General features: G+C 46.9%; 2 protein-coding genes across 5 annotated transcripts in view; one reads left to right on the forward strand and one right to left on the reverse strand.

The window, feature by feature from the left end:
* ERLEC1 (endoplasmic reticulum lectin 1) overlaps positions 1 to 18,807 on the reverse strand; it is a 31,911-nt gene extending 13,104 nt beyond the window's left edge. The window contains exons 1-4 of one of the 2 annotated variants that reach the window (XM_073672307.1): positions 18,506 to 18,807; positions 14,185 to 14,289; positions 7,260 to 7,340; positions 7,103 to 7,180 (exon numbers count right to left, since the gene is read on the reverse strand). In XM_073672307.1, the coding sequence (XP_073528408.1) occupies positions 7,103 to 7,180; positions 7,260 to 7,340; positions 14,185 to 14,289; positions 18,506 to 18,658 (417 nt within the window). In that variant the 5' untranslated portion in view covers positions 18,659 to 18,807. The remainder of the gene's footprint in view (positions 1 to 7,102; positions 7,181 to 7,259; positions 7,341 to 14,184; positions 14,290 to 18,505) is intronic. The other variant, XM_073672306.1, reaches the window with a different exon arrangement.
* A 33-nt stretch (positions 18,808 to 18,840) lies between these two features.
* Positions 18,841 to 25,654, forward strand: part of FAM161A (FAM161 centrosomal protein A) — a 31,694-nt gene continuing 24,880 nt past the window's right edge. Inside the window, exon 1 of one of the 3 annotated variants that reach the window (XM_073672303.1) lies at positions 18,841 to 19,269. In XM_073672303.1, coding sequence (XP_073528404.1) covers positions 19,129 to 19,269 — 141 coding nt within the window. In that variant the 5' untranslated portion in view covers positions 18,841 to 19,128. Of the gene's footprint in view, positions 19,340 to 25,654 lie in introns of all 3 variants that reach the window. The other 2 variants (XM_073672304.1, XM_073672305.1) reach the window with 2 other exon arrangements.

Genomic DNA, 25,654 nt, shown 5'->3' on the forward strand with positions numbered 1-25,654 from the left:
ATGCAAGATGTCATTGTACCCAACAGAGACATTGCACTCCTCAGGGTCATGGACGGATTGCTGACAACCTGAGATATTAGGGATCTGATCTTCAGCTTCTTTTCCTCTGGCAGAAGACAGGTTTGGTTTTCTGAGTCCAGAATGAGACCCAGGAAAGACTGAACCCTCTTTGGTTCCAGCCTTGACTTCTCCAGATTTAACAGCCAACCTAGGCGTCTTAGACTGGCCATGACGTCCGCCAGGGCTAGAGCACAGAGTTGACTTGATCTGCCCACTACTAAGAAGTCGTCCAGATAAGGGATGACCAGAATATCTCTTTCCCTCAAGTGCGCCGTGACCTCCAGAATAATTTTTGTGAAGACTCTCGGCGCCATGGAAATGCCAAAGGGAAGAGCTGCGAACTGAAAATGCCTTACGTGCCGGCCGAATTGTACAGCTACTCTTAGAAACTGTTGATGATCTGGCAAAATCGGGACGTGGTAGTAGGCGTCCTTCAGATCGAGGACGCACATAAAACAGTCCGGAAATGACATCTTTATGGCCGATTTTATTGTTTCCATCTTGAACGGCCTGTAGATTAAATGGTCGTTCAGCCTCTTTAAGTTCGCAATGGTCCTGAAGGAGCCGTCCGGCTTCTTTATTAGAAAGAGAGTCGAATAGAATCCTCTTCCTTGCTCGGGTGCAGGTGTTTCCACCAGAACTCCTTTCATGAGCAGAGAGAGAACTTCCTGCTGTAAGGCTATCTGTTCCGCTAAACCTCTGGGGGCTGATATTTTGACAGTGTTCTTGGGCCTGCTTTTGAACTCTAATGTGAGCCCCCTCCTGATTATCCCTAAGATCCAAGAATTGGATGAAATTTCCTTCCAGGCATGCAGGAAGTGGGACAATCTTCCTCCCACCTGGGGGGAACTGTCACTTAGGGGCTTTCTTATTCTCGGAGGAGGGACCCCCGAATATGAAGCCTCTGTTATACGGCTTTCGGTCTTTCCAGTTACCTTGGTCTCTGGGAGCTTTACTGCGGCTGTATTTTCTCTTCCGAAAGGAACTGTTAAATCGGGAACCAGACACCGTGGGAAATCCATGTTTTTTGTCTGCGGCTTTATCTAGGATGTCATCTAGACCTTTGCCGAACAAGAAGTCCCCCTCACAAGGGATTGAGCACAGTTTAGACTTTGACTGCACATCTCCTGGCCAGCTCTTGAGCCATAGCGCCCTACGGGCTGCATTAGAGAGGTTTGCAGACCGGGCAGCCAGCCTAACTGAATCTGCCGATGCATCTGCCAGGAATGCAGCCGCTCCCTGCACAAGAGGAAGGTCTGATAGAATTTTCTCCCTGGACACATTCCCCCTGATCTGGTCTTCCAATTGTTGAAGCCAGATCATCATAGATCTAGCTGTGCAGGTCGCTGCTACTGCCGGTTTAAGGGCCCCTGCTGACGACTCCCAGGCTTGTTTAAGGAAGGACTCCGCTTTTTTATCCAGCGGGTCTTTTAAGGCTCCTAAATCCTCAAAGGGCAGAGTGGATTTTTTTGAAGATTTTGAAATGGCCACGTCAATCTTAGGGGTTTTGTCCCATTTAGCCGCATCCTCATCCTCAAAGGGGTACCTCCGCTTGGAGGATGACGGCAGCTGACCCTTCCTCTCCGGTTTCTTCCATTCCCTTTCTATCAGAGATTTAATCCTGTCATTGACCGGGAATGAGCGTCTCCTCCTTTGGTCTAAGCCCCCGAACATAACATCCTGGACTGTTCTGGGCACCTTGGTATCGGTAATACCCATAGTCCCTCTGACGGCTTTAACTAGTTTCTCAGTATTATCAACCGAAAAACAAGGTCTGCCCCCCCATCATCATCCGAAGACTCCAATGACGATGAGGAGTGATTAGAGGAGGAAGGCAGTTCTCTCGTAAAACGGGACTCCACTGATTCCTTTGATTCTGAAGAAACTAGTTTTCGCTTCTTCTTTTTGAGTGAGGTTAAGCCTCTTAAAGACTCTCTGACCTCTGTCTGGATTAGATCCTTTAATTCTAAAGAAAACCTGGGGGACTCCTCTGCAATGGTTTTCTGAATACAGTCCGAGCAAAGGTTTTTGGCATAGGAGGTGGGAAGACCGATTTTGCATAAAGCACACTCCCTGTTTTTACTTTTAGCACTACACTTCTTCGCCTCCTGCCCCAAGAAATGAAAGGAGAAGAAGGAGGAAAAGAGAGAGAGAGAAGAGCACATTATTCAGGGTGAGACTTTCACGAAGATCACTCACCACACTGCCGTTCAGACTAGGGTACCGGAGGCGGTGGTTGCCGTCCACATGAGGGCTCCCATCTGGCGGAGGTGGACTGACGAAGTCTTTTCTGACCAGTCTTGCCGGAACTTGTACGCCCTCCACTGCTGTGACTTTGTCGATGGGAAGATTCTCGTTCCATTTGTTTAAGCTGCTTGCGCTGCTTTGATGGCTGTGGCTGCTGCTGTACTTCCTGTAGCGGTGACAGCTGCTGCCCAGGTGACTGCGGCTCCTCATCCTTCATGGAGGGGATGCAGACACCGCCATCCTGATTGCTCCCCATCCTTAAAAAGCAGTAGGGCTCCACCTCCTTTAGCCTCCTCCCCTTCCGGCAGCGTGCTCATTTCAATCTCTTTTTTTTTTTTTTGAATTTTAGCCAGCTGGCGCGCTACCCGCATATCCACTCGCTTCTGCGCGTGAACAGCCCAGCGGCACCCGGCGCGCTTGCAGCGGGATGACAGCTTCCCACCCGCGCATGCGCAGACCCGGCTTCCGGCGCACTCCGTGATAGAGCGCGTCAGCACCCCGCACTTCCGGCGCGCTCCGTCACAGGGTGCGACGCGACCCCCACGTGCGCAGCCAGGAAGACCTGCAGGCCGGCGCGCTCAGTTCGTCTTTGCGAGGCGCAGACACGGCCGCAGGCCACGGCGCACGCGGGGAGGAATCCAAAAAAGCAGCACCTCCTCCCCAGACCCGGGCAGCAGCCAGACGGGCTGGGAACAGGAACCATCTGCTGCTTCCACGGCCTCCAGGCCGCACCGTCCATAATCCAGGTACGTGAGGTACCACCTGGTGAGGCTCCCATCAGGGACAGGAACCAAAAACTGATGCGGAGGAGAGGTACCGCCTTTTTATTCAGTAGGTTCCTGTCCTTGGTGGGCGGATACCCTCAGGTGGTGCTGTCATGGGAGAAGGGGAAAATAACAGCTTGTCAGGAGCAGAGAGGGAGGGTGATGGAAATGAGCAGTTGCATATAAATCATGGAATGGAGAAAGCTGACTGGTATGTTAGGAATTAACTCCTCTCCTAGATAGTAGCTACTGGGCAGAACTGGTGGCCGAGACCCACGGAAACCAGCTGTACACCATGTAAGATAAAGCTCTCACAGCAGGAGAATGGCAGCAGGTAGAAAAAGAATGTCAATTGCAAACTTACTTATTTTCATGCTGTCTAACTAATTAAAGCAATTAACTTGATAATACTCATTTAATTAGTATATGTCCAATTTTGTGTGATGTGCTCTCCTGAAATGTCTCATACTATCTGTACAAAGAGGAAAAACAAAAAAAAATGTGTTTGTGAGAAGTCTGTATAATGAAGAAAAAAAATGTAAATAAATTAGAAAGGTTTTGTTTTGTTTAGACAAAGAATAGGGTTATAAGAATTCTAATAACTAAGGAAGCAAAAGTTGGTGTGCTTAAAAGCTGCGATAAATGTATATGTACACGAATATAATGCTATGTGCTTATTAATGAGAAGAAAAATATAAAATTTCATTAGTTGGTGTTATGATACTGGCACATTGGAGGAGAGCATTTTATAATTATTCTACTATGAAAATTGCGGACATACCATTAAAGGGGGAATTAAATGGAATAATGAGGGACAATAGTTTTTATAGTGAAAACCTATGTTTTAAATAATGTACAAATAATTTTATCTCCAAAAGTAACGAGAACATTAAAACATTTATAAATATATAGTGAATACAAAACCCTGGGAGAAATACAATGGATGTAAAACAATAGGACTATTAAATTGTAGAACACTGGGTAAAACGGTCACCGAGAATGATTGGGGTGTATGGGTGGATGACCAGTGTCAGGCAGCTGCTGCCAAAGCAAATAAAATAGTATCTATGCCTCTTTTAATGCATCCCATTCATAGCAAGAACTTAGTTTTACTAATCAAGTCACTAGTGCGGCCACACTTCGAATACCGTGTACAATTTTACTCTCCGGTGTATAAGACGGACTAAGCTGAACTACAGCGGGTAGCAGAGAAGAGCGACCAAGGTCATTAAGGGAATCGGTGGACTGTGATAATAAGACAGGTCATCAAACTTGGGGTGACGCAGTTTGGAAAAATGAAGGCTATGGGGCGATCTTATTAAAGTGTGCAAATATACGAGGGGACAGTAGAGAGATCTTTCTGATGAGCTTTTTACACCTACACAAGTTACAAGGGAGCATCTGCTAAGTCTAGAGGAAAGAAGGTTTAATCATAATAATGATAGATGATTCTTTACTGTAAGAGCAGTGAGACTATGGAACTCTTTGCCACATGATGTTGTAATGGTTGATTCACTAAAAAGGTCAAGGAGGGCCTGGATGCCTTTCTTGAAAAATGTAATATTTAACACTAGAGGTGTGCGGGTCCTAATTGTTTCTTTTTTGACTCTCTAAGGGCTTGTGCATATGACCGTAAAAATCGGATGAGTGCTATCCGTCATTTTGATGGATAGTACTCATTCCCATGTTATCCTATGGGGCCGTGCACATGTCCAATTTTTTTCTTGGAACGTGTAGGTCTGAGAGATTTTTTTTTTCTTCTCCATATCCGAGAAAATAGGATCACAGTCTGATCAGCATAATCGGACAGATTTTCTCAGATGAGAAAAAACGGTTGAGTGACTCTAGCCTAGTGTGGGACAATTAGCTATCTGCCTCATGGGTTTTTTTTTTTTCTCTGAATCAACATGCTAGGCCGGAGTCACACTAGCGAATCACATCCGATGCGAGAGTCTCGGATACAATATGCTAATGACACTTGGCTCCTGCTCTGCTGTGTGTGAGCCAAGTGTCAGTGCTCCGTGCTCTCACATGAAATAATCGCAGCACAACTGTGGAGGGGATGGGGAAAGTAATTTCTCCATCACCTCTGTTACTGGGTGTCGGCGGGAAGAATCGCACTGCACTTGGGTGATATCCGAGTGCAGTGCAATGTTTCACACGCACCCATAGGCTTATAGGGGTGCATGCGATCCGATTTGTGTATGCAATCGCAGCATGCTGCGATTGTTTTTACATGCCGAATCAGCATGAGAAAATAATGTGAACTGCACCATAGAGTAACATTGGGGCAAATACAATCCAATTTTTTTATCGGATTGCACTCGTCCGATTGCATCGCAAGTGAGAGCGAGCACTTAGGCAATAAATTGAACTCTATAGAGTTATGTCCACTTTCAACCTTAAAATCTATGAAGAAAAATCATAGACGGCACTCCGTTTCTGTCCTGCATGGACCTTCATCAGATAAATGCTGTGATGTTGTAATTGAGAGTGAGTATGTGATACAATAGGCGGTGAGAAATGAACGGACTGTGTCAGCTGATCAGCTATAGGATGTCTGCACTATAGTATAGTATCAGAAGGCACTAGTACTTTAGTGCAGACATCCTATACCTGATCAGCTGACACAGTCCGTGCACTTCTCACCGCCTATTGTATCACATAGTCACTCTCCATTACAACATCACAGCATTTATCTGATGAAGGCCCATGCGGGACCCAAACGTCATTAACTAGTTGTTTCTTCAGACTGATCTATTGTACATAGAAATCTGAACTGTGGTTTCAGGAATGAAAATTAAGAGATTTTTGGTACCAACCGCCATATCTTTGCGAGACACAAGAAAGTTGAGCGGATGGTTTCTACATGTGTGGTGCCCACTGTGAAGCATGGGAGGAGGTGTGATGGTGCTTTCCTGGTGACATGGTCAGTGATTTTATTCCAAATTCAAGGCACACTTGCCCAGCATGGCTACTACAGTATTCTGTAATGACATGCTATTCCATCTAACTTGGACTTAGTGGGACTATCATTTGTGTTCTAACAGGACAATGGCCCAAAACAAACCTTTGGGCTGTGTGAGGGCTGTGTGAGGGCTGTGTGAGGGCTGTGTGAGGGCTGTGTGAGGGCTGTGTGAGGGCTGTGTGAGGACTGTGTGAGGACTGTGTGAGGACTGTGTGAGGACTGTGTGAGGACTGTGTGAGGACTGTGTGAGGACTGTGTGAGGACTGTGTGAGGACGCAATGCTGTGTCAGATGACATGGCCTCCTCACTCACCCGCCCTCAACCCAACTGAGATGGTTTGGGATAAGTTCAACAGCAGAGTGAAGACAAGGCAGTCAGCAAGTGCTCAGCACTTCCGGGAACGCCTTCAAGGCTTTTGGAACCATTCCAGGTGATGACCTCATGAAGCTGATTGAAAGAACACCAAGGTGGCGTTAAGTGGTCATCAGAGTAAAATATGGGTACTTTGAATAATCCTAAAGGTTCAACACATATTTTGGTTTATTTTGCACTTGTTCCTTTACTCCTTGTTTCCATATATGTTCCTTCGTGGTTTTGCTGTCTTCAGTCTGAATCTACAATGTGCACACTCCAATAAGGACAAGGAAAACCATTGCATGAACAGGGATGTCCACACTTGACAGGTACTGTATAAATTCTTCCTGCTTGCTGTCACCCAATGGGAAGCAGTTTTCTTCCAGAGGACTAACCCTTGCCCTGTGGAGGACACACAGGTGTACGGCCCGCTCCACTTACGGTATAGTTATCAGAGCGCTCTCATTAGAAGCTGCGTACCTGGACAGACCCCAACACCATGACACGTGGCCTATTTTTGTTTTTTTAACGTTTTTACATTTCCCTAAACATTACATGTTAGTAGTAAAGACGGAGATACAGCCAAAATCCGGGATGAGGAGCATCATGGTAAACTACTATGCCCCATGCAGGCAGATAAGACCTAAAGCGAACTTACATCCCATAAGTAGAGTGTAGACCAGCCCTGATCCATCCACAATGCACATACCTGCCCGGCTTCTTTCTCCTCATGGTACTGCCGGATGTGTTTTCCATGGCACACCTCGTATGTCCAGTACGACTCGATCTAAAACATTGTAAAGGAACAATGAGTCGAGGAAGATTCTCTTGTTCAATCTGACCATTTATGAGTAAATGCAAGTTACCCTGTATGAACAGCTGGTTTGCTTGAAGAGAGGATCTAAAAGTTCTCCAGGAGATGGTCCCTTATATTCACCTCCTTCTTCCTGAAAATAACAATGACGATTGCTTAATACCAGATGAAATACTTCTACAGTGACAATACCATGATCCCTGAAGTAGGAGTCAGAAGATTTCCTACCATATTTGATTGGCTGTACATCGAGGTCATTTTGCCCTTTTCACAAATCAAAACTAAAACATAGAAAAATATCACCGGCATATTGATGACTTCTGACAGCAGATCCTCTACAGAAAGCGATGAGGTACAAAGCTGCCTCATACGGAGCCTTAAAGGGGGTTGCCTGCTTGGCACAACCTCTTTCCATAAGCCCTGTTAGGACACGAGGACGTGTCCGGTTCTATCAGCACATCTAAACGTATCACCCCTAATGCATGCCATACAGTTGTATACACTGACCGTTAAAGAGGTTGTCCATTTTTGTGGTCAGTTTACTTTTACACAAAATACACTTATTTAGAGCTAAAAATATTTTTTGCAATTGGGTTTCATTAACAATTTTGCACCGTTTACCTTAACTGAGTTAACTTAGAATCCATCAGTGAGCTCGGGTTGACAAGAGAGAGTTTGTAACACTTATCTGTTTTTATTTTACCAAGTTCCTCTCAGCTGACTTATGACCATAGACCACATCAAAGATAAAATGGGCAGGGGGTAAAAAAAAAAAAAAAAAAAGAGCCTGTAAAAGCCAAACTGTGCAAAATTGTTAATGAAACCTAATTGCATAAGTGGTTTTTTTTTTTAGTCCCAAATATATGCATTGAAGAAAAAAAATAATTAAATGTCCCCAGTCATTTATTTAATTCCACCTCCCAAAAAATCTACACTATACTTTTTGGGAGAACCCAGTCATTTTGGGAAATGTTGTCAACGGAGACTGTATATAGTATTTTGAAGCAAACATATGCAGAACTGTTCTGTCACAATATATGATTAGATAGGATAGTTTTATTCTCCGTAGATGCAGATTGCCACCATAGTCCTCATGTGTGATGTGAATACTGCCTTAAGCCCCCGTCTCACATAGCGATATCGCTAGCGATATCGCTGCTGAGTCACGGTTTTGGTGACTCACCAGCGACCTCACCAGCGATGTCGCTGTGTGTGACACTTTGCAACGATCAGGCCCCTGCTGTGAGGTCGCTGATCGTTGCAAAGTGTCCTGGACCATTTTTTGGTCGTTGGCCTCCCACTGGCCAGCACACATCGCTGTGTGTGACCAGCGGGACCAACGATCTGGCTGGTAACTATGGTAAACATCGGGTTACTAGGGGCACGCGCGCACTTAGTAACCCGCTGTTTACCATGGATACCACTCTGCTACGGTGCGCGGAGGCTCCCGCGCACCGTAGCAGAGTGGTATCCATGGTAAACAGCGGGTTACTAGGGGCACACGCGCACTTAGTAACCCGATGTTTACCATAGTTACCAGCCTGCTCCTGCTTGCAGCAGGCTGGTAACGGGAGCAGGACATCGTGGAACGATTCTTTCCACGATATCGCTGCTCCCCTGATCGCTGGTGAGCCTGCCTGTTTGACAGCTCACCAGCGATGTATTAGCGATGCAGCAACGATCCCTGACAGGTCGTATCGTTGTCGGGATCGCTGCTGCATCGCTTAGTGTGACGGGGCCCTTAGAGTTGGCACTGTGGTTCATGCGTTAAACCAAGGTTTAATATTCAATGCTTGATTCCTTCTGCAGATAAAGTACAGTATCCCTAATGATAACAGTCAGCGAAAACTGTCAGAAATAGCTCTCACATAAGACCCCATTGTAAAGGTCAAAATATAAGCATTCTAGAGAACTTCAATTAAATTCTAAGATGTCTCCTGTCTCTCAGGGGCGGACAATGACAGTGGAGAGCCCCCAGGCAGGACTTGTGTCTTGGTCCTCCTCTGACATGCAGTCACATTGGACACTCATACAAACTTGACTTTAAATTTTACATATTTATACACGTATATAGAAACGTACTGGTATACAGTGGCATGTAAGAGTTTGGGCACCCCTGGTCAAAATTACAGTTATTGTGAACAGTTAAGCAAGTTGAAGATGAAATGATCTGTAAAAGGCCTAAAGTTAAAGATGATACATTTCCTTTGTATTTTAGACAAAAAGTGTAATTTTTTACATTTTTAAAATTACAACAAGGAAAATGGGCACCCTGCATGGTTAGTACCTAGTAGCACCCCCTTTTGAAAGTATCACAGCTTGTAAACACTTTTTGTAGCCAGACAAGAGTCTTTCAGTTCTTGTTTGAGGGATTTTCATCCATTCTTCCATGGAAAATTCTTCCAGTCCTGCGAGATTCCGGAGTAGTCTTGAATTCTCTGCTATTTTGAGGTTTAGCCACAGATTTTCAATGATGTTCAGATCAGGGGACTGTGAGGGCCATTATAAAACCTCCATCTTACGCCTTTTGAAGTAGTCTATTGTGGATTTTGACGTGTGTTTAAGATCATTATCCATTGGTAAAAGCCATCTTCTTTTCAACTTCAGCTTTTTTTTTACAGATGGTATTATGTTTGAATCAAGAATTTGTTAAAATTTTACTGAATCCATTTTCCCCATACCCGTGAAATGTTCCCCGTGCTAATGGCTTCAACACAACCCCAAAGCATGATTGATCCACCCCCATGCTTAATGGTTGGCGAGATGTTCTTTTCCTGAAATTCTGTGCCCTTTTTTCTCCACACATACCATTGATCATTGCGGACAAAGAGTTCTATTGTAACCTCATCGGTCCACAGGACTTGCTTCCAAAATGCATCAGACTCGTTTAGATGTTCTTTTGCATACTTCTGTTACTGAATTTTATGGTGTGGATGTAGGAGAGGTTTTCTTCTGATGGCTCTTCCATGAAGGCCATATTTGTGCAGGTGTCTCTGAACAGTAGAACAATGTACCACAACTCCAGAGTCTGCTAAATCTTTCTGAAGGTCTTTTGCAGTAAAGCGGGGGTTCTGATTTGCCTCTCTAGCAATCCTATGAGCAGCTCACACTGAAATTTTGCTTAGTCTTCCAGACCTTATCTTGACTTCCACTGTTCCTGTTAACTACCTTTTCTTAATTACATTTCGAACTAAGGAAAAAGCAACCTGAAAACGCTTTGCTATCTTCTTATAGCCTTCTCCTGCTTTGTGGGTCTCCACCATTTTCATTTTCAGAGTGCTAGGCAGCTGCTTAGAAGGACCCATAGCTGCTGTTTTTTTGGCACAAGGTTATTGGAGGCTGGCATTTTATAAAGCTGGGAAATTTGCATCATCTGGCCTTTCCTAACGATGATAGGGAACAAGCCATACCCCTAACAGGCTAATTAAGGTCTGAAAACTTGATCAAAGTTATCTGAGCAAACAAATCTCCAAGGGTGACCAAACTTTTGCATCAACCCATGTTCTTTTTTGTAATTTTTAAAATGAAAAAAAAAAAAACAATATTTTTTTTTTTGCCTAAAATACAAAAGGAAATGTATCATCTTTAACTTTAGGCCTTTCAGAGATTATTCAATCTTCAACTTGCTTAACTGTTCACAATAACAGTAATTTTGACCAGGGGTGCCCAAACTTTTACATGCCACTGTATAGAGATGTATCTCTATGTACCAATACAACGTGCCTGTAAAGAAGAAGAATATAGTTTAGATCTTTATGCAGAGAAAATCCTTCTATAATTAGCAGTTCAGCAGCTGTGGCTCATTGCTAAAGTTTCTGCTTGCCATGCTACAGGTTGTGGGCTTGAATCCTGGGAAAGTCCATACCTGTGAGAAAATAGGATGATCATAGCAGCTGAACCGGCCGTGCGTATGATATGAAGTCCCCTGAAGTCCTCCCTATCTGATGACCGGTCACTTTAAATCATTTTATAATTGGAAGCAGCTAAAATCCTGGTAATTAGAAAGGACTGTAGTGCATATAACAGGGATATGAATAGTGTATTCATATGTCATGGTCAATGTCACTGGAATTGAAAAAAAAATGATATAGTTAAAAAGACTACTGTTTTGTTTTTTTGCTTTTCATTTTCCCCTCTGTTAGCAGTCAGCTATGTGTGTTGAGTGTATTCTAGTACTTACCACCACTGTTTAAGATTTTCAACACCAATATAATACCACGTGACTGAATTTGTGACCTGCCGACTCAACTCTGTGTGGACCAGAGGTCACATTCTCAATGGAAGTCTATGAGACTCAACAACAACAAGACGCCTCCTTCTGAGTCTCATAGACAATAAGTTAGGGTATGTGCACACGATCAGTGTTCGCTGCGGATTGGACGCAGCACAAGTGCGCTGTGTGTAATCCGCAGCAGCCAGATGTTACAGCATAGTGGATGGGATTTATACAAATCCCATGTCCACTATGCGTCTGCGGCTCACCAGCGAAAACAGGCATGCGGCACATCTTTCCAGAAAGCAACATATCTATTTCCTCCTGCGGGTCCGCATACGGGCTTTCCCATAGACCTAACCTCTATGGGGAAAGCCCGCTTGTGAGAGAAAAAAAAAACCTGCGGCTTCTCCGCAATCGGCTCCGGATCGTCTGCGCACACCCTAAGAGACCCCCGGGGTCCAGAGAGAGGATGCTGGAACAGCATTGGAAACAGCAGAAAACTGCGACCAGTAAGTATCAGAATACACTCCCCACATACACATCACTGATAGCAAGCAGGGGGCACAATAAAAAATAAATACATACACATATATATATATATATATATATATATATATATATATATATATATATATATATATATATATATATATATATACATATACATATACATATATATATATATATATATATATATATATATACACACACACACACTAGCTATTGAGTCCGTTCTACGCCCGGGTGGCGAGCATTTTTATTGGTATATGGTCTCCCATCCTGGTATTTGTCCTGCCCCATCCTGGTATTTGTGCTGCCCCCATCCCGTTATGTGCTGCCCCCACCCCCAATCCTGGTATGCATGGCACCCCTCACCCCCAATCCTGGTATGCATGGCACCCCTCACCCCCAATCCTGGTAAGCATGGCACCCCTCACCCCCAATCCTGGCAAGCATGGCACCCCTCACCCCCAATCCTGGCAAGCATGGCACCCCTCACCCCCAATCCTGGCAAGCATGGCACCCCTCATCCTGGAATGCATGGTACCCCATCCCTCATCCCTATCCTGGTATGCATGGTACCCCTCATTCTGGTATGCGTGGCACCCCTCACCCCCAAATCCTGGCATGCATGGCACCCCTCACCCCCAATCCTGGTATGCATGGCACCCCTCACCCCCAATCCTGGCATGCATGGCACCCCTCATCATGGTATGCATGGCTCCCTCATACCCAATCCTGGTATGCATGGTACCCCACCCCTCATTCCTATCCTGGTATGCATGGTACCCCTCATTCTGGTTTGTGTGACCCCCACACCTCCCAATCCTGGTTTGTGTGGCCCCCCTCACCCCCCAATCCTGGTATGCGTGACCCCCCTCACCCCCCAATCCTGGTATGCGTGGTACCCCCTCACCCCCCAATCCTGGTATGCGTGGTACGCCTCATCCCTATTCTGGGATGTATGGTACCCCTCATTCTGGTATGTGTGCCCCCCCCCCCCGCCCCCCAATCCTGGTATGTGTAGACCCCCCCACCCTTGGTATGCGTGGTACCCCTCATTCTGGTATGTGTGGCCCCCCACCCCCCAATCCTGGTATGTGTGCCCCCCGCACCCCCCAATCCTGGTATGCGTGGTACCCCCTCACCCCCCAATCCTGGTATGAGTGGTATGCCTCATCCCTATTCTGGGATGTATGGTCCCCTCATTCTGGGATGTGTGGCCCCCCCCCCACCACCCAATCCTGGTATGTGTGCCCCCCCACTCCTGATATGTGTGGCCCCACCCCCCACTCCTGGTGTGCGTGTCGCCCCACCCCCCACTCCTGGTGTGCGTAGTGCCCCCCCCCACTCCTGGTATGCGTGGTGCCCCCCCCCACTCCTGGTACGCGTGGTGCCCCCCCCCCCCACACACACCTGGTACGCGTGGTCCCCCCCCCCACACCTGGTATGTGTGCCCCCCCCACCCCCCAATCCTGGTATGTGTGGCCCCCCCCAATCCTGGTATGTGTGCCCCCCCCAATCCTGGTATGTGTGCCCCCCCCCAATCCTGGTATGTGTGGCCCCCCCACCCCCCAATCCTGGTATGTGTGGCCCCCTCATCCCTTTCACGCTGCACACAGAAAAAAAAACACTTATACTCACCTTTCTTCCCTGTGCTCCAGAATTGCTGTATCCTGTTCTGCCGGAGGCCAAGGGGAGGAGTGTGGCGCTGGAGTACGCGCGTGTCCATACTGCGCTGTCTGGCGCCATTTTGCTGAAGACACACTGCACCGACGGTGCATTAATCTCCCGGCTACCGGCCCGAAGACACAGCGCGGTCTCCTGGATAGGTGAGTTGTTAGGGGGCCGGAGATCGTGGTATGCGTTCAGTGCTTAAGCATACCGCGATCTCCAGGGCCACAATCCTCATTCTAAACTCCTCATTTAGGATGTGGTTGCGCTCCTCTGTGGGGTCCAGACTGCACATCGCGCTTGCGCTGTCTATAGAGGCTTCAGACAGAGGGACGCTTGTACGATTATATTATAGATTATACACACATACACGCCAGATTGCACCTTCAACATATATGATTGCACAGTCACAGCAGCAGGATGATAGGTGACAATGACTATAAAGAGCAGTCATGAGCTTCATAAATAATATTGCATTTACACAGTCTATTCAGGTACAAGAGATATGTCCTTATAGATAAGATAAAGGTAATTTTATTAATAAAGTTTAAAAAAAAGCGCAGCATATTAGTATAAGCAGTAATACCTGGTGATCCCCGGCAGTAATGGGAAGTAGACACTTGTATTTCTCTTTGTCGGCCGTGGTCATAATGATGTAATTGTCTTCTTTGTACGGTATTCCTGTGGTCGGCTGCAAGAACAAGAATTATTTTCAGATCCCAGACAACGTGGTGAGAGCAATTAATGCTGTGAGTCACGAGCCGCTCAGTCAATGACCCGTGTCCAAAGTGAAATGCTGGATTTCACATCCCTATACCTACAAAGTGACCCCTACTCCAACAATTAACATCAATTTATCACCAAAGCTATAATTATATACTGTGTGGACTATTAAAAGCACCGCATGTGCCCAATTCATATACCACTTAGGGACATGGCATGTCCCCCTCCCACAGGGTGAGGACCAAGGACTATCTGGTTGATAATAATCAGCGGTGACTATCCACATGGCTCATAGCAATCAACTTGTTAAAGGGGATGTCCACTACTAGGAAAACCCCTTCTTGAACTAAATGTTTGGCCCCAATAAAATAAAAAACCTATACTCACCTCCCGTGCCGGCGCCACCCCAGTGGTGTCAGCACTCGCGGTTCAGGGGCTGTGATGCGGTGGGATGACACGTGGTGCCCAGCGCCCAATCAGCGCTGGCGTCACTGTCCCCGCCTCCTGTCGAAATGAACATGAAGAGGAAGGCAGATCGGCAGCAGCCCAGACTTTCTCTTCATGTTCAGTTCGTATGAAGGTGGGGACAGTGACGCCGAAGGCGGGGACAGTGACGCCAGCACTGATTGGGCACCGGGCATCGTGTGTCATTCCACCGCATCACAGCCCCTGAACCGCGAGTGCTGACACCACTGGGGCGGCGCCGACATGGGAGCTGAGTATAGGTGTTTTTATTTTATTGGGGCAAAAGATTTAGTTCAAGAAGGGGTTGCCCTAGTAGTGGATACCCCTTTAAACAACTCATGTTACAAAGTGTCTCCTTCACTAAAGGCTATCACTCAGGTCTAGCGTTTTGCCTCATTCAGACCTCAATGATTTTCCACATATGCCAAAAAGTGGTCCGAGTGTCATCAGTGTCCTGGATCAGAGTTTCATCAGTGTTTGGTCAGTTTTTCCCAATAGTGTTTGGTCAGTGATTTTCAAGGCTGGATAGATATATTACAAAGCCTCTCCTCTCCATTAGCATTAATCACAGACAGCACATGCATTGCCGCTGATGCCATCCGTGTCCTGTACATGATTTTCACAGACCCACAGAATTGTATTTGTACTTTTCAACCGTGATGTCAGTAAAAACCAGACATGTATCCATGATTTTTGCACGGTCAATATCAACCCTATAGGTTATAATAAATTTGTGTTCTATCCATGAAAATTACTTCTAGGACATGTAGGTGAAACACATAACAAAAGAAAACTGGTGTGTACAGATATAAACTAAGAGTTGCCATCTCTATACATAACAAAGTGTTACACTCTATCGCTATAGCATTTGAACATGAAATATATGAAATATGAATTGCATTACTGCTTTAGAAAATAAGAAAAAAATTGAGATGCTTAGCACATAATTTGGCCAATTCATGCGTGCCCAGCAGCAAGGCGATCTGTTGCTGCAGGCCCGTCCATAGCTTCAATGCCTTCATCATGCAGGAACTGCTGACACACTCCAGCCACATGAGGTCTGGCATTGTTCTGCATTAGGAGGAACCCAGGGCCAACCGCACCAGCATATGGTCTCACATGGGTCTGAGGATCTCACCTCGGTACCTAATGGCAGTCAGGCTACCTCTGGCAAGCACATGGAGGGCTGTGCAGCCCTCCAAAGAAACGTCACCCCACACCATTACTGACCCACTGCCAAACCGGTCATGCTGAAGGATGTTGCAGGCAGCAGATCGCTCTCCACGGCGTCTCCAGAATCTGTCACGTCTGTCACATGTGCTCAGTGTGAGCCTGCTTTCATCTGTGAAGAGTACAGGGCGCCAATGTCAAATCTGCCAAGCTTGGTGTTCTCTGGTAAATGCCAATCCTTCTGCACGGTGTTGGGCTGAAAGCACAACACCAACTTGTGGACGTCGGGCTCTCATACCACCCTCATGGAGTCTGTTTCTGACAGTTTGAGCAGACAAGGATGTTAGTGGCCTGCTGGAGGTCATTTTGCAGGGCTCTGGCAGTGCTCCTCCTGTTTCTCCTTGCACAAAGGAGGGTAGTGATCCTGCTGCTTGGTTGTTGCCCTTCTACGGCCCCCTTCACGTCTCCTGGTGTACTGGACTGTCTCTGGGTATCTGCTCCATGCTCTGGACACTGTGCTGACATACAGCTACCCTTCTTTCCACAGCTCACATTGATGTGCCATCCTGGATGAGCTGCACTACCTCAGTAACTTCTGTGGGTTGTAGTCACCGCCTCATGCTACTGTACCTCTAGGGGTGAGAGCAATGATAGAATGCAAAAGTGACTAAACCAACAGCCAAAAAGGATGAGAACAGAGAAATGGTCTGTGGTCACCACCTGTAGAACCTCTTCTTTATTGGGGTTGTCTTGCTAATTGCCAATCATTTGTATCTGTTGTATGTTCCAATTGCAGCAGGAGAAATTCATTCACAATCAGTGTGATTGGATTTGGAGTTACATTGTGTTGTTTAAGTGTTCCCTTTATTTTCCTGAGCAGTGTATATTGGCTCTCTGACCGAGCACTCCACCCTCCAGCGGTTTTGATGCAGCAGGATCTTACCTACCCATAAATGCAGGCTTCAGTCTAGGAGAGGATTCACATTACATAGGTTCCCAACAACCAGAGATCGCCTTGTCGTTGGCTGCAGGGCACACATTAATTGGCCAAATTATGTGCTAAGCATCTCCATTTTTTTATTTTATTTTCTAGAGCAGTAATGCAACTCCAATATCATATTTCATGCTTACATGCTATATAGCATTACAGAGTGCAACTTGTATTTGTTTGTTACGTAGGTGAAACACAGACGCGTGAATGAGGCTTTTCTTCAGTTTTTCTCTATCAGTCTATGGAAACCAGAAGGGATCAGAGCGCTGTGACTTTTTCATGGGCCCATAGACTTTCTTTGCCAAGTTTGATCCTACACTCGTATCAATATCGGACATATCTTCAGGATTTCGCAAGGACAAGTGAACAACCCCACACACTATCACAGGTACAAGTGCTATCCGAGAAAACATGGACAGCACTTCTATGCAAAAAACTGAATGAGTCCTAACTTCGGAATCAAAACCATTATAGATAATGGAAACAAATAATTTTGCAAATACATTGATGTATCAAAAGTGTACCATTTTTTCACATTTGGCCAGCTCTCCACCGTGTCCCACTCTTTGCATATCCTACTAAGCCTATGGGAACGACCACTGCTTCAATTTACCAGCGGTGGCCACTAGTGTTGAGCGAGTAGGTTTCGTTAACCCTTTTGGCAAGAACGCTCGGGTGCTCGCCGAGTATTCTGGCGTGCTCGGCATTTCTTACTGTGGACGCAAGTGTCAGGGCTGTTAGAAAGAGATGTGACACATGCAAAGATTGCCTGTTTGACAGTCAATCTCTGCATGTGTCACAGCTGTCTAACAGCCGTGACACTTGCAGCCACGGCCACAGTAAAAGAAATACCGAGCACGCCAAAATACTCGGCGAGCACCCGAGCGTGCTCGCCAAAAGGGTTAATGAAACCTACTTGCTCAACACTAGTGGCCACACTTGCTACTCATTTTGCATGGACTATTGCTGGGCTATAGGGTGGCTCTATATGACTATATAGGACAGCTATTGGGAACGCACAGTAGCCCTTTGGCCATTTTATACTGCCACATGTGCACTAGAATTGTCTCATTTTCAGACAGAATTCTCCTGCATTTTAATTATGTAAATCTGCGGTGGGTGACGTGAGGACAACGGAGAAGGTCTTTTATAATTCTGCAGACGTCTTGTATTTTACATCATCCCCTGGGGCTGAATGTACAGAACAACATCCATAAGGTCCGAGGCCACAATCATCGTTACATCAGCCACACATCAGCTCTCCCCATCCATGCGGGGTCTTTCCTGAGAGCTTCACACAATGGGACCTGTAATCTGTAAGGTTCTGTATTCCCAGACACTTGTGAAGAATTGCTGCAATAGGTCCATGTTGAGGGGTCTCCACCCCTCTGTGACCCTGACATCACTCTCCTAACCCCCCATACGCTGTACACCCCGTACAATACCGCCATGTGTAGACTTGGCACAGAACCTGCTATTGTATCAGTAACTCGGCCCGACTACCGCAGCTATGTAGTCGGAGCACACCCTCCAGCCCCAGCAGTGTCCCCGGACTGACCAGAGAGAAGTCCGGCCCCGGCCAGTTGAGGCGGAATGGGATGTCATCGCTGATTCCTGGCAGTGCCCTGCCGCCGCTGCACTCCCGGAGCAGCCCGTACAGGAGCAGCAGGGCCGGGGCACAAGCACGGACAGCCCGCTCTCCCCGGTGCATCCTCTCCCTAGCTGCGGGCGCCGCTCTCCCGACTCTGCACACAGCCAATCACATCGCGGCACAGCGCACACAGCAGGGGCGCCACGTCTCTTCCGGGATCAGTGGAGCCGGGCCCCAGCTCTGCACTTCCGGAGTAGCTTTTTTTTGTTTTGTTTTTTTTTTAAATAAACTTTATTACACATAACATTTCCATATTTATCAAATCTCCGCGTGTATCTGCAATTGTCACCACACTGTGGAGGATTTAACCCCTTGAGGACGCAGCTCCCTCCCCGTACGACTCCGCCGATCCCCGTGGTCTGCTCCCTCAGCTCAGGCTCCTCCAGCAGATGGTGTCATCGGATTATATCGCCATCTGCTGCGGATTTTGTTTCCAAGCCGCTGATCTTCTTTTCCACCTTATGTCCCCTCTGTCACCCCGTAGCGTCAGCGGTTGCTAGGCAACAGTGCAGCGTCTCTGGGCAGTTGTGATGGCGAGCTCTCACCAGGACGCAGTGCTTGCTGCATCGTGTGTCCGCACCCCTGTGAACCCCCGCACCCGAGCTCCCCGCACCCTGTACGAGAGGCAGGAGGAGGAGAAGCGGCGGGGCTGCACCGAGGAGCCGGGCCTGGTGAGGACGTGCCCGCCATGCCTGTAGGGCTTGTGTCTGGCCGGCGCCCGAGTGCGCTATTCTGCCGCCTGTGTGTGTGAGCGCCCGGCTTATTGATTGCTGATGAATTTAATTTGTAGTAAAATTTGCCTTAAAGCGGAACTTTCACAACATTCATGATGTTGCTGTGTACAGATCACTTAGAGGGGCGGAGGATGGAGTATAAGGTTTCCCTCCACTCCTTTGCAGAGATATGGGCTTCAGAAGTGTAAGTCTATCCTTAGGATATGTCATCATGTCTGATCGGTGGGGATGCGACACCCGGGACCCCCTCTGATCAGCTGTTACCGGTGTCGCCGGTGGCCGGAACTGCACCTCCGTCCACGGAATAGTGGCCTCGGTTGGGTAACAACACATCTGTAACCTAGTGATTTGAATATGGGGCGGATGTGCAGTACCGCCGTGGCTACTATACATTTGACGGAGCTGTGCTGTGCTGCTCCATAGCTGAGCACTTCTGACCAACGCCATAAGCTGATCGGCGGGGGTGCCGGGTGTCGCACCCCCCACTGATCAGAGATTGATTAACTATACTAAGGATAGGCCGTCAATATTAAAGTCCCAGACAACCCCTTTAAGGCGCACAATATCCAAATTTTCCCTTCAGCCAAAGGGGCAGTTACAGAGATTCTCCTCTGTTTCACACGTCCGGATATTTCCTGTAAAAACCGGTACCGGAGATATCCGTGTCCATGTGTCTTACGTGTTGCATCCATGTGCGGCATGTGTGCCGCATCAGGATCACACGGACGGGCGCCTGGGAATCAGCGCTACAGTTAGCGCTGTTCCCAAGCGGCGGTGCTGAACGCTGCCCTCATCCCTCATCATGGTTCCTTCCAGTGCTGCGATCAGCACCAGCAGGGACAGTGATGAGGGTAGTGATAGTCTGATCCCGATGTCTCCACCTGTAAAAATAAGAATAAAATCCTTATACTGACCTCTCCTAGGTGTCCCCCGCTGTAATCCATGCAACCGCTGAAGCCGGGGTGAATGAGCCACTCTGGAGCTGCGCTCAGTGAGTGACAGAACACCGCTCCTGAGCTGTAGCTCCGGAGCGGCTCATTCTCCCCGGCTTCAGCGGTTGCATGGATTACAGGAGGGGACACCTAGGAGAGGTGAGTATAAGGATTTTATTACTTTTTTCTTATTTTTACAGGTGGGAACACCGGGCTCAGACTACCACTACCCTCATCATGGTCCCTGCTGGTTCTGATCGCAGCGCCGGCAGGGAACCATGATGAGGGCAGTGTTCAGAACCTGGCACTTGGGAACAGCGCCATTCCCAGGCGCCGGTACATGTCACACGGATGTTATCCGTGTAGTACATTTTGCGGACTGTTTATCCGCAAAAAAACGGACTTGCCTCCATGTAGAGCACACGGAAGCACGGTCCATGAAAACACACTGAGATGTGCACAGACCCATAGATTTGAATGGGTCTGCGTGTGTCAGTGTCTCCGGTACGTGTGGAAACTGTCACCACACGTACCGGAAATACGGACGTGTGAAAGAGCCCTTAGGCAGAGTTATAGGGGAGAAAAAGAGCAAACGCCCCAGAGAATGCCACGACAGTCTTTCTCATTATAATCTAGTAACACTGATGTGTCTCACCTGATCACATGGAGATCTCATCACTCCTGGCACTTACTGTCATTACAAGCGCCAGGAGAGAAGAACTGCAGCTTGGGGCAGTGACAGTCACCCTGGGAGCAGAACATGTCCCATGGACCTACTACTGGGGCTAAGTAAATTGATGGGACATCCTGATACTGTAGACTGTAAGCCCATAAGAGCAGGGTCCTCTCCCCTCTGTACCAGTCTGTCATTGTTAGTTTGTAATTTATATTTGTATCTTGTATGTAATCCCTCCTCATGTACAGCACCATGGAATCATTGGTGCTCTAAAAATATATAATAATAATACTTGTAGTAGGTCCAGCTGCTCCCACTGTGATCTGTGTCGTTCCCACTATGATCTGTGCCGCTCCCACTATGATCTGCGCCACTCCCACTACAATCTGCGTCACTCCCACTACAATCTGCGTCGCTCCCACTATGATCTGCTCCGCTCCCACTATGATCTGCTCCGCTCCCACTATGATCTGCTCTGCTCCCACTATGATCTGCTCCTCTCCCACTATGATCTGTGCCGCTCCCACTGTGATCTGTGCCGCTCCCACTGTGATCTGTGCCGCTCCCACTGTGATCTGTGCCGCTCCCACTGTGATCTGTGCCGCTCCCACTGTGATCTGTGCCGTTCCCACTGTGATCTGTGCCGTTCCCACTGTGATCTGTGCCGCTCCCACTGTGATCTGCGCCGCTCCCACTATGATGTGTGCCGTTCCCACTATGATCTGCGCCGTTCCCACTATGATCTGCGCCGCTCCCACTATGATCTGCGCCGCTCCCACTATGATCTGTGCCGCTCCCACTATGATCTGCGCCGCTCCCACTATGATCTGCGCCGCTCCCACTATGATCTGCGCCGCTCCCACTATGATCTGCGTCGTTCCCACTGTGATCTGCGCCGCTCCCACTGTGATCTGCGCCGCTCCCACACTCCCTCTGTGATCTGTGCCGCTCCCACTGTGATCTGTGCCGCTCCCACTGTGATCTGTGCCGCTCCCACTAGGATCTGCGCCGCTCCCACTGTGATCTGTGCCTCTCCCACTAGCATCTGCGTCGTTCCCATTATGATCTGCGCCGCTCCCACTATGCTCTGTGCCGCTCCCACTATGATCTGTGCCGCTCCCACTATGATCTGTGCCGCTCCCACTATGATCTGTGCCGCTCCCACTATGATCTGTGCCGCTCGCACTATGATCTGTGCTGCTCCCACTAGCATCTGCGCCGCTCCCACTATGATCTGTACCGCTCCCACTATGATCTGTGCCGCTCCCACTAGCATCTGCGCCGCTCCCATGTTGCAGCTCTCCTCCACTACTGGGGATGTAACTGCAGGAAGTATCGGGAGTGAGGAGCTCTAAATAAGATCAGGTCACACTGAAAAAGTCTGTTTTGATCTTCTCTGGGGGCGGTTGCTTTTTTTCTCTTGTGTGACACTGCCTTATTATACTTGAATAGTGTCATAGAGGTGGAGAAAGTCCACATGATCTCTGATATATGCAGTTTAAAATAAAAAGTGGTGTGAAAGGTCCTCTTTAAAGGGGTATTCCAGATATAATAAGAATACCACTGGACAGGTCAGAGTTACCACATCGACAAGTGTCCAGTTGCTGAGAACCCCACTGATTGCCAGAACGGGTGCCACGGTTGTGCATGTGCGCTGCTGCTCCCTTCATTATCTATAGAACTGCTGGAGATAACCAAATACAGCTTTCAGCTATAGAGATTGAATGGAGTGTCAGGCCACATGTGTGAGCATTGCTCCATTCAGAGCGAAGGTCAGACCCTCACCAATCCACTAATTATCACCTACCCTACTAGGATGGTTGAACAAACGACCAGGTGAATGGTCGGAGGCAGACTTACACCCATATTTGCTATTACAATTGTATGATTACACAGGCTAGTGACCACTGATGTGCTATCAGGAGTGACATTCATACAGCCCCAATTCGCAAGTGGGGACGCTGTGTCAAATGTAATGAAGACAAGAATGCAATGATTTAGAATTTTTTTGTTCACAACCAAACATAAAACTCGGATCAGAAGTTGAACGTTAGACATTTTTCCTTTTCATTTGGAACAATGTAACTTATTTAGTAATTGATGGCAGCAACACAAATCAAAAAAGTTGAGACAGGGTTAATAAGAGGCTGGAAAAGTTTATGCTACAAATAAAATACAGCTGAAGGGTCAATGTTAAACTGTTGCATGACTGTATAAAAAGAGCATGTTAGAGAGGCAGAGTCTCTCAGAAGCAAAGATGGTCAGAGGTCACTAACCTGTGAACATCTGCATCTTAAATTTGTGGAATAATTCCAGAAAAATGTTCCTCAACGTAAAATTGCAAAGACTTTGAAGATCTACAGAACATAAAATCAAAAGATTCAGAAATTCTGGAGAAATCTATGTGCACAATGGACAAGGACTACGGTCAATATTGGATGCTTGTGATCTTCGGGCCCTCAGGTAACACTGCATTAGAAACAGGCATCATTCAGTCATGCAGATCAGTGCATAGGCTCAGGAATACTTCCAGAAATCATTGTCTGTGAACACAGTTCTTTGCCATCTACTAATGCCAGTGAAAGCTCTATCATGCAAGGAAGAAGCCAAACAGTCCAGAAACTCTGCCATCTCCTCTGGGCCAAAACTCATTTAAAATGGACTGCGGCAAAGTGGAAAACAGTTCTGTGGTCAGATGAATCAAAATGTGAAATTTTTTATAGAAACCATAGAAGCTGTATCCTGAATACTCAAGAGGAGTGGGACCATCCAGCTTGTTATCAGCGCACACACCATACAAAGACCTGCATCTCTGATGGTATGGGGTGCATTAGTGCCTATGGCATGGGCATGAACATTATATGGAAGTTTTAGAAGAACATATGCTCCCACCCAGACAATGTCCATTTCAGGGAAGGCCTGGTGATGAAGAAGCCGCCTGCAGTCCAGACCTTTCACCAGTAGAAAACATTTGGTGCATTATGAAATGAAAAATCTGGTTAAGACCCCTGGATTGTGGAGCAGTGAGAATCCTACATCAGACAAATATGTGGCAATGTTCCTCTCATACGACTCCAGCAATTGGTCTCCTCACCTCCCAGACTTTTACAGACTGTTGTAAGAAGGGGAGATGCTACACAATGGTGGACATGGCCCTGTTCCAACTTTTCTGAGATGTGTTGCTGCCATCAATTTCTAAATGAGTTAATTTTTCCAAATGAAAAGGAAAAACGTCTAACGTTCACCTTCTGATCTGTGCTCTATGTTCTGTTGTGAATGACATGTGGCTATAAGACGTTTTGAAATCATTGTATTCTTCTTCTCTATACATTTTACACAGTGCTCCTCCTTTTTGGAATTGGGGTTGTGGAAGGACTAAACATCTTTTACATAAAAGTAAGATCTTTATTAGAAAAATCAGCCTGGTATCTTCTGTGTGTCCCAAATACAGTCCATTTTTAATAACTGTTGGACACAAATCTCAAACATGGCCGATTTCTTTCCATACGATAATGGCGTGTCACTGGCTTACTTACTGTACCAACACCTCCATTGGAAAAAACGGATATTTAAAGGGGTTGTCCAAGGCTGACATATCGATGGCATATTGATGGTCATCAATATCAGATTGGTGGATGTCTGACACCCAGCACCCCCACTTACCATTTGTGATCAACACCGGTAGGATGTGACCAGTGTACAGTAGAGATGAGCAGATCGCTTTGTGCAACCACAGTCCAGGTCGGTGATCTATGACTGTGGGCAGGAGCTGCTCGAGATTCCTGACCTCTTGGGTTCCTCAGCGCGGCATTTTATTCGCCAGTCTAATGTGATGTCATCTGTGCACCATGCGGCGCGCAGGTGATGATGCGCCAGCACAGAAAATCATAAGATGATTATGGAAGGTCAGGAGATTGGTGCAGCTCCTGTCAACTGCTGGAGAGCACTGACCTGGACTGTCCAACACTGTTCAACCTAAAGACAGCGTAGGGGTAATAACTTTATCAACATTTTGCCTAGTTGGCAACTAGAACCCCAAACTAAAGCCCTTAAAACTTAACTTTTATTAAAGTATATAACTCTCCTGAGGATAGTAAATAGTAAAATAATTACATAAGCACAGGCAGCAGAGTAGGGTAGGATATTATAATCTGCAATTTTGCTTTTCCACTATGTGGTTATCCGACCAATTCTCATTGTCATGTATTTGTGGCCGCGGACCACATATCGCATGTTAACACTGCCTATGTCTTATTATAAAATCCAAAATTAAAGCCTCCCTGACATGTTTCGCCTAACTGGCGTCATCAGGGGACAGAGGCTTAATGGCACCCAAAAACGCCACACAGAGGCTTTTATCAACTCTGTTGTAGCTTCATATCCAATATGAGTCCTTCTAACCAAGTACCAATAGGAGATGTAGGGGTAAGTCACGTTAGCTTATTCTGATAACACCTCCCCTTTTTCCGATTGGAAATAACAACTATCATTCATATATATGATTCATTTTTATTGGTAGAAGTTTCAGGAGGTGTGTCGGCGTGCTTCAGGTTACATCCACACCTCTTTCAATATACCTATCAGAAAAGCTCACCTTGAATCCTATCAGCAGATGGAAAACAATAGAGTTTTATTACTGCGCATGCGTGCCAAGAGGAACCAATCCGGTTACGAGATCGATATGATTTTTCCGCATCTGCACATTGTTAACCAA

Source organism: Phyllobates terribilis, unplaced genomic scaffold (genome assembly GCF_046119375.1).
Source record: "Phyllobates terribilis strain yellow unplaced genomic scaffold, ASM4611937v1 Scaffold_3__8_contigs__length_932513732, whole genome shotgun sequence".
Lineage (NCBI taxonomy): Eukaryota > Metazoa > Chordata > Amphibia > Anura > Dendrobatidae > Phyllobates > Phyllobates terribilis.